The 13,803-nt window shown below is 35.1% G+C and overlaps 1 protein-coding gene across 10 annotated transcripts in view; it reads left to right on the forward strand.

The window, feature by feature from the left end:
* Positions 1-13,803, forward strand: part of LOC114494998 (muscular LMNA interacting protein) — a 235,055-nt gene that overhangs the window by 190,699 nt on the left and 30,553 nt on the right. For 7 of the 10 annotated variants that reach the window (XM_036024247.1, XM_036024249.1, XM_036024246.1 and 4 more), the window contains one exon: positions 4,176-4,382. The exons of the other annotated variants lie outside the window; for them this stretch is intronic. In XM_036024247.1, the coding sequence (XP_035880140.1) occupies positions 4,176-4,382 (207 nt within the window). The remainder of the gene's footprint in view (positions 1-4,175; positions 4,383-13,803) is intronic. 10 annotated transcript variants of the gene reach the window in all.

Raw genomic sequence — 13,803 nt, forward strand, 5'->3', positions numbered from 1 at the left:
AACTTACATGTATTCTAAGTGAGAATTTCAGGGAAAGTCTCAGGGCTCTGTAACTTGGTGTAATAGACAAGAGTCCTCAATTGTCTATTCCTTAAGGGTGCTGCAACCTATTGCAGTTCATATGCCAGTTGGACATATGATTTATCATTTTAACTATTTTTAACTAAAATAATCTTCATAAAACAGACCCAATGAATTGATTTTTAAAAACCTCCTGCAAAGTCTTCTTGAATAGAAGATACATTGACTGCAGAGGGCAGAGTCAGAGAACACTCTTCCTGAATGTGTAGGATACACGTTAATACGCACACCCCCAAATCCTTTGTCTTTGCATGGGTGTGTATGTTGGCAACAGGGATTCCCTGACCTGATTTTGCTCCAAGAAGCAGAGGAGATGAGGATGTACATCCAATCACACAGCAGTCTTATTTACAGGAGGCTTTCTTTCTCTTTCTCTGAGGCAGCCTGGACAGACAGGTTTCTAGGTAAAGTATAGCTGAGTTTTGATTATTTGAGGAAAAATAAAGGCTAAATTAACTAACAAACCAAACCCTGTATCTTTGGAGCACAAAAACAATCCCAGTAGTGGTACCTTCTGCATGTGAACCTCTTACAAAAACATCTGATACAGGAAAGATTTAGTTACTATGGAGATAAAGGAAAAAATAAGGAAACAAAACATCTCCCAGACTGCATAACAAAGTTGATCTTTAGGTTGAGACTGTTAAACAAAGAAATTGGGAACAGTTGAAGATGACAAAGTATTCTAGGTACTACAAACAGAAGGGAAGGAGAGGTTATAATCTTCACAATGGGCAGGTTGAAGTCAGGCCAAAAATTTCTTAGGTAAGACAAGTAAGACCCACTTATATGCTGAAGGGTAAACTTTACAGGGAAAATGTAATAGAGTATTTTAACATCGACACTCATAAGGCAATAACAAGAGATAAGATGAGAATAAAGTAAAATATATTAGTGATAAAATACTTTGTCATTTTTCAATTTATGATAGAATATATGGAAAAATAAAAAAATTTGTGGAGTCCTCCACAAGTTTTATACAAAATATTTGTATAGCCACAAAATATGGCTATATTTTAGGTCAAAAATAAACATTTATTAATTGCCAAGACAAAAATAATGCACACAAATGTCTTTAGTAAAAAAATCATAAATTAAAACAAATGTAGAAAACACAAAAAATTAATACAAATTTAGAAACCACAAAAATTCCCTGACAGCAGTATATTGAAAAATTTGCTTTTTATAAAATCTTTGATTAAAGAAGAAATTAAAAATAAATTTCTACCTTGAAAATACAAGGTAATTATTATCTATTAGAACTTTTTGGTTACGGTTAAAATCATTCTTGGAAGAATATTTATAGCTGGAAGTATGTTTAATAAGTAAATAGAAAAATAAAAATAAATCAATTAAACATTCAATGCAGAAATTTTAAGAATCATAACATTTTCCCAACCTAAGAAAAGCAACACAAAGGAACTAAAAAGAATTGACAAGAGATAACTAAAAAACAGAAAAGATGTAGAAATCATAAATATCAACATTTTTTAAAAAACAAGTAAATCAGTAACAGTATAGTAACACTATTCTAGTGTAACAATACTTTCAAAATTCCGAAGGACATCATTTTGCTTAAAATTCTACATCCAAAAACTTAAAAGTAAGAGCAGAAGAAAAATTTTAACCTGTAAAATGTGAAAAAGTTTGCTTCTAATCCATTTTTTTCCCCAGGAAGCTCCTTTAGGGCACAGTACATATGAGAGAAACCAAGAAAAAGAAAGATATGGTACCCTTAAAAGAGGAGATCGAACACAAGAGATAGGCAAAGAAAATTTCTAGTATATTGGTAAAGAGAATCACAGGATGAGAATTTATACAAAGCTTAGAAGACAACTAGCACAGATTGGAACAGGTACCTCGAGTGATGTCTATGTTGAGGCTGCCACTATAGAGAATCCTTCCACCTTTGTTCTGTATTGTCAACCAGATGACGCTCCAACGAGCCTGGTCAAGACTCTTAACTCTCTTTGGCTTTTCCAAGTGTGGATAAAATTCTGTTCTCCTTCCTGCCTGGAGTATCTGATACTTCCTGACCCTACCTATAGCCATGTTCAGGTTTAACTGACTTTTGAGAGATGGAGGTTGGCCACAACAAGCTTAGCAGCATGAAACAACCGTACAAGTCACCACATGTTTTACTCCTAATTGGTTCACCTTGATGCCATCAGATTTCCCCCATACAGGAAACTCTCTGCTTTCCATGTATCATGCAGACATCCTCAGAATGAACTCTCAAACTCTCCAAGAACAGCTGAAGCCAGAATATAAATAAACCAGAGACTTTGTTTAGTTCATCTTTCCCTAGGCACCATCAAATCTCAACAATGCTGCCTTTTCATTACACAGAGAGGCTTGTACTTGCTATTCAATTTTCATATTAACCACTTTTGCACTGATTAAGAAGTGTAACTAATTTTTGATAAAATAATGAAATAGTTGATTGAGAAATAAAATTAGAACATACTTCCATCTAAAAGCCATCTTCCACTGACAAAACTACAAGTATTCCTTTAATACTGCACACTAACATGACTATTATTTAATGTTAGAGGTGTTAACCAATGGAATTAGACAAAAGAAAGGAATAAAAAGTATATGAAATGGCAAAGAGGAGTTAAATTTATCATTATGTTAGGTGATTCAATATTTTAGGTGTGATACAAGAGAATCTTGTATAGGAACTTCCAAGAGAATCAACTGAATGATAATTATAATCAATGAGATGACTTAGTAATGTATCTCAGTGGGAAATCCAAAGCTTTCATGTTCTGACACAGAAATAGCCCAAAGCTGTTATTAAGTATAAAATAAAATCCAAACAAATAAAATGAAGATAATGGATATAAGTGCTATCATTTTTATAATAGTATATACTTGTCATATATATGTGTGAAATTATTTGTATTATCTTCATATGTAAAATAAACACTTGGAGCGCAACAAGAAACTAATACAAATAAAACACATGTCTCTGTTTCAAGGTACAGAGGGTTTAAACCTCTCAATTCTACAAACTTAAATACCTTAAAATTATAATTTTCTAACCTGTTGAAATTTTTTGAGAGTTTTTTTAAGTTTGCAAAGTAAGTTTTGAACCTGTTGCTTTTAAAAAAAGGGGGAACATCTACTGATAAAGTAACCACATTCAACATAAATTTTAGAAAATCAATCAATGGCTTAAAATATATGGTTTTGGCAAAGTGAATTCAGCTTGAAATGCAAAAGGTATTTATGTATCTGCCAAAAAAGTAGCCCTTCTCTTTCATAGAGATTTATGTTGATAGACCCTTTTTGCAACTTTAATTTGTAGGCTCAAGACTTTTGCACTCTGGTGGTTTCCTTGTTCCTTTCACATAATCCCTAACCTTGTCCTGTAACTTCCTCAAAGTCATTGGCATTAATCCCCTTTCCAGGGTAAAGACTCACTCAAATTAAGACCTCACCACCTCTCCTCTCTACAGTTGAACTCATCTGTTTGCTCTATCTGCACTTTCCATAGCAACACATTGCCTGGAATTAAAGACCTCATTCATTCATTCTAGACTCACCTCTCCCTGATCCCTTGTTCATACTCAGCCCAACTCAGCAATTTACCGTACTATGAACTAAACCAGTGTTTTTGCTCCTGATTAGATGCTGATATCCTGTGCAGTGCCTTCCTCTTTCTTGTCTGATTTCTTCTGGTTCCAATCAGAAGCACCCTTAAGTTAATTTTCCGCTGTTACCTACCTCTCAATGGAGAATGTCTAATCTCATCTCTCCCTTTTGGGATGAGCTCTCTTCTTCCTTAAATATTTCTCCTTTCAATACTGTCAAAAAGAACAACCCTGGTACCCTTTAGGACACACTGAAGGCATTTGTTTAGTTCTGTAGAAGAGGCTGGAGGTAGGAAACTGACAGGAATTATTGAATAAAACAACAGCAAAAAACCAACATCATAAAAGCAAGTGTCTTGTGGGAGACCTGAGTATGAGAACAGACTTTCTCACTTGTAAGAAATTCTAGCATTACGTCTATAATATTTAGACTTAACTCTAAGTAAGTTTGACTTTTGTCCACTAACATACTCTTTGTGCATTTCTTCTTCCCAGGAGGTGACAGTCCCTCACAAGCCTGCTTCTCTCCATCCTTTATATCAGACTAAACTATATCCTCCTGCTAAGTCCCTGCTGCATCCACAGACCCTCTCGCATGCCGACTGTCTTACCCCAGGACCCTTCAGTCATTTGTCCTCCTTCTCTCTGACCGATGAACAGGAAAATTCCCACACCCTGTTTAGTCACAACGCATATAATAAGGTGAGAATTCCCTGCTGAAAGGGGAATTATTCTATGCTGTGAACTTTCTTTATGCTTAACTTTTAAAACCTTAGTGTGCAGGAAACATATATTAAGGTTATTTAAATATATTAATATTAAATATTTGCATTAAGGCACATGACCTTACAAAAAGGTAATAATTAACCTTGGGAAGTTATTAAATATTTATTTTTTCTTTTCAAGTCATTTCCTGATTTGCATTCCTCATCGTTTCATGTTCTAGCCTAGGGTGGAAATCCCAAGAAATTTTCCAAAACCTTATAAGATGCCATTATTAACTTACCTTCTAGTCTTACTTAAATGTTCTTAAAAAACTTCTTTAAATTAAATGTCCCCAGGAGGAAGTACTTATAATTGTGGTCAATGAGCAAAAAGTACTTAGAATTCAGCAGGTACCTATAAAATATGTCTATTTGCTTCATAATTATAGTAATGGGATACATAAACAATAATGAATGTTAGTACCATAAATGTCAATATATATTAAAAAAACAAGTGAAAATATTTATAGTTAGCTTTGGAACACAATCATGAAGTTTCTATTCGAAGCAAGCAGCTGGCATCACACTAGGCGTACATGTTGGGGCCCTTGGCCCCACTGAGCATATACCACTGATAAAAATCAGTCAAGGCCATATATTCCAGAATGAAGTAGAACAATATTACTTGGGCCCTAAATCTTTTTTTTTTTGAAAAAATGTTCATAAACCCAGTCTAAACACAAATAATTATCTAAAAAGTTGATACAATTGTATGGGGGAAATATGCTGTTTATATTTAATAACATATATCACAACTGAATCATGAACCATGAATTGAACTTTCAAAACACCTATTTTCTGCAAACAAAATGTTTTGGGGCAAGGTTCAGGATGACATTTTTATGACCTTTGTTTTCTACTCAGTCTACAAAAAAGAAGTATTTCAGAGGAAGCATATTATTTTTAATGATTTTATATTATGTGAAATTCTTCCTGACTGAATGCTTGCCAACATCCATGAAATGTATTTAGCTATTCAATAGAGTTAACAGTGCTGCTAATAACATCATTTTCTTATAAGCTGTCATCTATGATGGGGTTACAGTTGTATTTTATAGGTCTTGATAGCATTAAACAGCTCAGTTTTTTGTTATTTTGGTGGTACTTTCTAGAACTATTCAGCAAAAATAAAGTCAACATTTCAGCCATATTTTGGTCTGTGCTTGGTCAGACTGTGAAAAACAATACACAAATGTCATTTCAGGTTGCACAACTATTTTCAGTCTACACAATCTTCATAATAAATTTTATTTCTCAGAGTCTCAGATTTATTGATATTGGAAAAACATATCTGAAATGATAATAATACAGTAGAACAATATTTCTGATTGAAGATTCAATTGCTTAGTTTTATACTTCAGTTGTTCCTATTAAAATATATAGATTACCAAATTTGATGTTTACCAACCTTAAATATGGGGCCAAGACCCCTCAAAGTTTTCAAGATCTGTCTTTTTTACTTGAAATAGCTTCTTGCCTAGCATTATAAAATGTAATCTGCCATCTAAATTAACTTCTCTTCAATACTCTGATATCATTCCAGCTAGGCCTGATTTTACAGCTTTACCTGCTAGGCTCATCTCCAAACTCTAATTTTCCCACCATTCCCCTAGGAGAGCCACACTGAGCTTGATTTAACTATCTCTGATAGTCTGTCATCAGCTGGGGATATAGAAGGTATTAAACTGGTTTTATTCTCCTGCTGAAGCTGTATTATGAGCTCCTCTTTTCTAAACCTTCATCAGACTCAGTATCTTCTAAATCCTTACCCTAAACTCTGCCTTCTCTTACTTTCAAGATAGAACTCTATTATATGATGTCACATCATACATGATGATGCTCAGGTACTTTCTTTTTTACCTTAAAATAAGCCAGTATATCCTTTCTTTCCCCCAGTCTTACAAAGGGAGTCATTACTCTGTAATTTTTAAAAGTGATATAGCCCAATGGATAAAAGCATGATGTCTGTATATATTCATCTCTTGACACTGCTCCTTCTAGATAGTGATATTAAGTAAGTCATTTAGCCTCCATAAAACTGTATTTATTGATCTATAAAATGAAGATGATAATAGTATCCACCTTATTAGATGATGAGGATATTAAGGTGTACTAATATGTGCAAATCACTTAGAACAGTGCCTAGAACAGAACAAATACCATATAAGAGCTCTGGCCTGGTGGCTCAGTTGGTTGAAGTGTTTCATATACCAAAGTGTTGCAGGTTCAATTCCTGGTCAGGGCACATACCTAGGTTGTGCGTTTGATCCCCAGGCAGGGCACATAGGGGAAGCAACTGATCAGTGTTTCTCTCTCACTTTGATCTCTCTCTCTAACCCCATTTCTCTCTCTTTAAAACCAATAAATCATATCCTTGGGTGAGGATTAAAAATAGAACTACATAAAAGTTAGGTCTTGTTACTAATTGGCCTGCCCAGTGTCATTCCCATCTCTCTCTTGAATTTTCATTTGGTCTTTTTTTCATTGGATCCCTCTTCTTCGTGTTCAGAAACTTCAAAAAAGAAAACAAAATGAAAAACGTCCCCATCCTTTTCCTTGGTGATGCTGCAAACCTAGTAATTTCAAGACCTGCTTTCTCTCAAAGTGGTGAATAGCCATGATCTGCATTCCCCCTCCATATCCTCTTTAACCTGTTCTGGACCGCATTCTTTCTTTCACCTCAACCACTCTAACAAAACTGCTCTCTGAGTTATAAAACTGCTTGTCAGCTGAATTTCCTCAGTCCTTTTATCCCATGGAGCAATTGACACAGTTGATCATAAACTCTTGAATCTTTCTCCTTGCTCTGCTCTTGGGAGATAGTATCTATGTTCCCACTTTCTGATGGCTCCTTCTTTGTTTCCTTTGTGGACACTTTTCCTCCTCTACCTCCTCCATAGTCAGCTATGACAGGCTATCTTGGTTAAGTGCTTGATTAAGAATTGTCAGCTTAGTTCTGATAATTCTCAGATACACATTTCCAATTCTATTTCTCCTCTGAGATCCAGTTTTATAACTTCAGCTGCTTGCTTGTCATTTCCCCTAGAATGTCACATTGTCACTTCAAACTCATCATTTATTTTGCCTCAAACTAGTTCTGCTCTGGTTTCCCTATTCTGTCATTGGTACCACAATTCTCAGTCCCCAACCTCCAAACTCAATTCATCTATTATGTTTTTTCTTCTTTTTCCTCATTAATTCACCAGGTTCAATGGATTCTTCTTTTGTTAAATCTGTCATGTTGTATTCTCTCCCTGTTCTTTATTATCATTCTACTTTACTTAAACCAATTAACTTATTTCCCTCCAGGTACACCTTGGAAATTTCTTACTGTTCAGCCTACTCATGCATTCGTCCTGCTCATATAAAACACATTCCAGCCTTTCTTATGCAAACCATTCATTCTTGTACTTTATGATCTAGTCAGATTATCTCTCCTCTTCTGTGCTTTCCCCATGTATCAGAACTCAAAGTGGTATTTTTCTCCTTTCAATTTCCAAAATCCTTGCCTGTGCCAAGGTATCTCATGCGTGTTATAGGTTATCTCATATTTATCTGTTGTGATTGTCTTAGTGTCTGCCTAGGATGTGACATGTGGTATGGTGTTCACACAGGTTCAGCAATAAATATGTGTTAAATCCTAAAATGACCCAAGCTGTTTACTAAGAGCACAAGATGCTTGAATATTTAGAATTATTTTTACTTTAAGCCAAAACTAAATCTGAGTGAATTTATGAGTTTATCAGTATAGTGAGTACAATTTCAGTCAATTGAGAATCTCTCTCTTTTGAAGCCTGCATCCAATTTCCAGCAAGCCAATAGAGTCCCTGGCATGGGAGCATAGGTGGGATGGGAATGTGAAAGCAGGAGGATCTGATCTTTTTCTGCTATATGTAGACTCTGGTATCCACTGGGGGGTCCTCATTTTTGTCTGGTATATGACCACTAATCATACAATAAATAGCTGCATTCTTTTTTCTTCACCTGCACTGCCTTCATTGACTCGACGTTAGCTACTTCTGAGCCTCTGTGTGTGTGAAAGCATTGTTAACTTGCATACTGATAGAGTTAAACTTAAAGGGAAACTTAACCTGCTTTAAAGTTAAAGCAGGTAAACTTTGTGAGTCTCTTCTCTGAACTATCAGCTTGGATGCCCCTGGTATCCTTCTCTTGCCTTCTATTCCTACTCCCTTTGCTATAGGGAATGCCACAGAAGTTCATTTGAGAATTTGTCTACTTGCTAAAATTTGTGTCCCCCAAATCAATACTTGCTGCACTTTTATGGTCACCTGTGCACACGTGAAGAGCAGTGAAAACTATGATTGGCCTGTGCACATATTCCCAGCTGAGGCTGAACAAGGTGATGCTCTGCTTTCTTGTTTCAGTTTTCATGCTGTAAACAGTTGTCCTTTTCACAGTCTGTTTAGTGCTATGTGTTTTGAATTTTTGGGCTTCTGGTTGGTGCTTTGCTGTTTAAAATGGTGATAAAGCATAGTGCTAAAATGCTATCTTGTGTTTTCTAAGTGCAAGAAGGCTGTGATGTGACTTACCAAGAATATATGCATCTCTGGTAAGCTTCTTTCAGGCATGAATTAGAGTGCTGTTGGCTCTGACTTCAGTATTAATGAATCAATTATATATATCTATAAAAAGAAACACACATAAAACAAGGTTATGTTTGACTGATGATGGAAACATGATCAGACTTGTAGGAACACAGTCCTATATTTCCCCTTGGAGCAATGGTTCAGTATTTTCTAATTTTGTGTTTGCAGTGACTTTATAGAACATAACTACTGCAGATAATGAGAATCCATTGTTGCTTTGTTTGGGCTTCCTGAGAAGAGTAGTCACATATTAGCACTTAATTTCAGAGGTGGTTCCAGGAAATACCAATTAGGGGAGTGAGAAACTGAGGAGAAGACATCTAATAAAGGGTGTGTCATCAAGCAAGTAACTAGTATGAATATCTGAACTTGAGTTTTCGGGGGCATTCTGGGAGACAGTGTAGAACACACAGCTCAGTGTTAGTTGATCTGAGGTGGGGGCAGGGGAATCCTAGCCCTGAAAGCTGTTCCTAGGGGAGGGGTGTATTGATCACCAGAAAGAACCCTCAGACAAAGAGGACAAGGGACAAGCATTTGAGGTTCGGAGGCTGGTAGTACAGTGTCAGTGCCTGAGCTGATATGGGCAGGTAGGGATTTCTATCATATATATTAATAAATCTTATATTCATAATCTAAATTTGAAGTCAAGTATCTTATAAATCAAAACTTTGGCTAACAAAACTCAAGAGAATTTTCTGTATTTTTAATATATTATACATTGGGAGGCATACAACTACTGGAACAACAAAAAATGCAAAGGAAATATGTCTGGGTATGTGGGATTACTGCTTTAAAACTCTCTCATCCACACTCATTTTGCCAATTTCCCCTCCATTTTGCAATACATTTAAAATTTTTTAACTTTAAAGCTCATAAAAGCATTATGCACAACACATTTGTTGATGTTTAGGTCAAGGTCTACTGGAGTCTATCTTCTATTTTTAAGAATTCAGTTCATTTAGAAAGAATCCCCTTCATGGCACCACTAATACATTGCCATGGGCATCTCAACTACTTTCTTGATCCTCAGATGAGAAACCTAACCTGAATATCATGTATATAAGTAGAAAATTTATTGCTTTCCCTAACTTTCATTCTTTTATTCATCCTCTGCCTCATTTCTTTTATCTTCTACTCTCACAACCTTTGAGGTACCCTTGTCTTTTTAAATCAACCCCAAATTCCAATTCTTTAAGCCTGTTTTCCCATTTTAACATAAGTACTCAGTTCTGTACACATTTCCTCTTTTTAAAAATTCCAACTATATTTTCTTTCTTTGATTGAGCACCACTACAACCCATGTAGACAGGCAGTTGTCTTTTTCCTTGTCTCCCCTGAATCTCCGCCAATTTGCACCAGCAACAAACAAGAAAACACGTGGCCAGCTCATGAATAAAACTGGAAGGAGTGAGAACTAAGCCTTTACAACTGAGATGACTTTTCTGATCTTTTGGCAGGAGAAAGGCTGGGATTTCATACTCAGAAAGGCTCTATTTACAGGGAAGGCTAGAGGGGTTTTACAGGAATGAATAGAATCTATATAGACAGAGAGACAGCTTTGAAGCCCTGGGAGAAAACACGCAGCCATTCTAAGAACATCTTCTCTTTCAGTTTTCAAAAACTATAGTATAAGGAGGCCTAGGTGGTGACTGTCATTTTACTTCACTTCTTTTGCTATAGCTTTCACTTCAGAGCATGAAAGTGTCATTCATTTTCTGTAGACAGATCTCTATTCTCCCTGACCAGCATCCCTCCTAGCCCTGACCATTCCTCCCACGTCCACCTAAAGGCCCCCCCCCCCCCCACCAGGATACTATCACTATTGCTAGAGGTCAGGGCAAGACTCAGAAAGAGGAAAATGTACTTTCCTACACAGGACCATCATATGTCCTGGATGACATATACTTTTTGAAAGAATACCAATATGTGTTTTCTTATATTTTAAATTTTATTTTTAAAAATAGTTTTTTGAAAAAAATTCCTATAGGTCTACTAATGTAACAAATGATTTCAGTCAATAAATAAATATTTTTATAATTACATGACTTCAATTATTTTTAGAGCCCCCTTCTCATTTAGAAATATCCTGATCTGATCAGTAAGTATACCTACACTTACTCTATTGAGAGTAAAATGCAATTAAAAATTCATCTGCACGGTCTATTTTTAACAAGACAACAGTTGCTAAATTAATTTTCTTGAAATAATGAATTATTTTGTGCCTATAATTGGAAAAGTAATTTAAACTTTTACCTTCTTTGCCTGTAAAATAGCAGTAAAAATAGGATCTCTGTCATGGGAGTGTAACCAGGACCAAGTGACACGTGCAGGCAAAACTTCCACGTTCCCACTTCAGCACCCAGTTTTCTATCTTCTTCAGCTAGCTCTTACTCATAGAATTTTGGTGATGGAGTGAAGAAACAATCCATCAACCTGACTAGTAGGATATTATTTTCATCTAAAATGTCTTTCATTCCTTTGAAGCTTTCATTTCATTCACATATGTATTCTCTTTAATTCTGATTACTCACTCTGCTCTGTTCCCCACAGTTAACTGCACTAACGCGCTTTTCGTTTACATATTTTCTTTAAAAAGTTCTGTTATGTTGTGTGCATATAATTTAATTTACATAAATGCTATGTGTCACATACTTCACTCTTTTTCTGTGTTTTTTTCCCTCCTCATCTGTAATAGTAGGTTATTATGGTTTGGTTCCAAAACTCTTAATCTAGGATCTAAACTGGGATGATTGCATCAAAATTATGTAAGGAGCTTTAGAAAAATGTCAGTTGCTGAGATTCACTTAAAACTTTAAACTCAGAATTTCCACTGAACTGGGTGATCTTAAAGTTTATACCTCATCGAAAATTCTATGCTTCCTCTATGAGAGCAAACTTTTCACTTTAGCTTCTTAAATTCTCTAATGATTCAGCACAAGAAATGAACTTTAATATGAGAAATAACTTCATAAAGAAAAACTGTTTATATTGACATGTTTCTAAGTACTTGATTGCCATTGCTTTTCCCCTCACGAAACCCTTAATAAGTAAAAGGAAATACAACGGTTAAATAGTATACATATTCATTTGTGCTACAGGACTTTTTTAAATAGAATAAGATATAGAATGTTAGGTTGAGTTCTTAATTGATATCAGCCCCATATGCTTGCAACATTTACAATTGGGCTGTGTTTGTACATTCAGTATGTATGGACACATTGAATCAGAAGGTACATATTTTTCCAGTGCACTACTGCAATTATTAAAAGCCATTTTTTTTTGGAAAAAAAGAAAAAAACACAGCTGCCAACATGTTCTTTCTTATGATTTAAACTTTCAACAACTAAAGTGAATTTTTTCATAAGAAAGATATTAAAATATAACAACCCTTTATGTTAGAATTATATTTTTGCTAAGAAAGAGAGAGCATTTTACCTGAAATGTATTTTTATCTTTATGATATGTTCACAGAATTTTACTGATAAGTTTTCATTAATCTCTTTTTCAAGCAGCTACTTTTGAGATTGTAGATTAAGAAAAAAGAGAAAATATAACTTGTCTGTGATTTAAAAAAAGTGAGAGGAGAGTGAGCAAAATGAAGATGTATTCACTCTAATTCCATCTGTTACTTATCTTTTCTCTGCAAAGGATCAGACCCCTTACAATAAGGCAGAAGTGAGACATTTGTTAGAATAGTGAGGAAACCTACCTAGCAAAATAGGTAATGAGTGAGAAACACACAGTTTAGTAATAGGAGAGAAAACAATGGTAACAGACAGTCACCTCTTTGGGGAGTTGGGCCCTATTGTCTTTTGTTTTCACAGACTTTGGAACCTCTGAGCAGGTTTCACGGTAGTTTGGTGCTGTGTAAATGAGATAGGAGACAGAAGAAAGGAAAGAAACTTTGATGTCCAGGATAGGTAAGAGGGACTCTCCTCTTCATAAACTTGCTTTAGCTGGCTTTCTACATTATGAGCATCCTTTCTTTAAGTCTTTTGGATATTGTACCCTATAAATGTTGACTTTCCTCACTCACATTCATTTTCTCCATTTCTTTCTCCTACTCATTTATTTTTAAATTTAATCCATTTATAAAGTTTATATTTTTACATCATTGAGAATGTTGACTTGGCCAGAAAACTTTGGTAGTTTTTGTAAAATGGCTCTAGTACTGCTTAGTTGTCTTTAACTTCTTTTGAAACAATTTTGTTAGATTGTATTGTGACAGCTGTCATATCAGAGTGCATTAAAAATACTTATCAAAATTGGTGAATTTATGTGTAGCCATTTTAATATTGACGACAGAAGAAAGTACACAACATTATTGGCAAACTATGCTTTATTATTTCAAGAAAGGTAAAAATGCAACTGACATGAAAAAAGAAAAGGATTTGTGGAGTGTATGGAGAAAGTGCTGTGACCGACTGAATGTGTCAAAAGTGGTTTGTGACGTTTTGTGCTGGAGATTTCTTGCTGGAAGTTGCTCCAGTCAGATAGAAGGGTTGAAGTTGATAGTGATCAAATTGAGGCATTAGTTGAGAACAATCAATATTATACCACATGGGAGATAGCTAACATACTCAAAATACCCAAATCAATAAAGCTGTTGGTGAAAATGGAAAATGTATCTTTTATTTTATGGAAGAAAACATACAGACTTTGAACAACCCAATATTTTAAGGGGTATTATCATTGCATAGTTATTAAGAGAATCGATTCTGCAAAGCTACAGAAATCCAATAAATAAATTAA

Source organism: Phyllostomus discolor, chromosome 4, assembly GCF_004126475.2.
Source record: "Phyllostomus discolor isolate MPI-MPIP mPhyDis1 chromosome 4, mPhyDis1.pri.v3, whole genome shotgun sequence".
NCBI lineage: Eukaryota > Metazoa > Chordata > Mammalia > Chiroptera > Phyllostomidae > Phyllostomus > Phyllostomus discolor.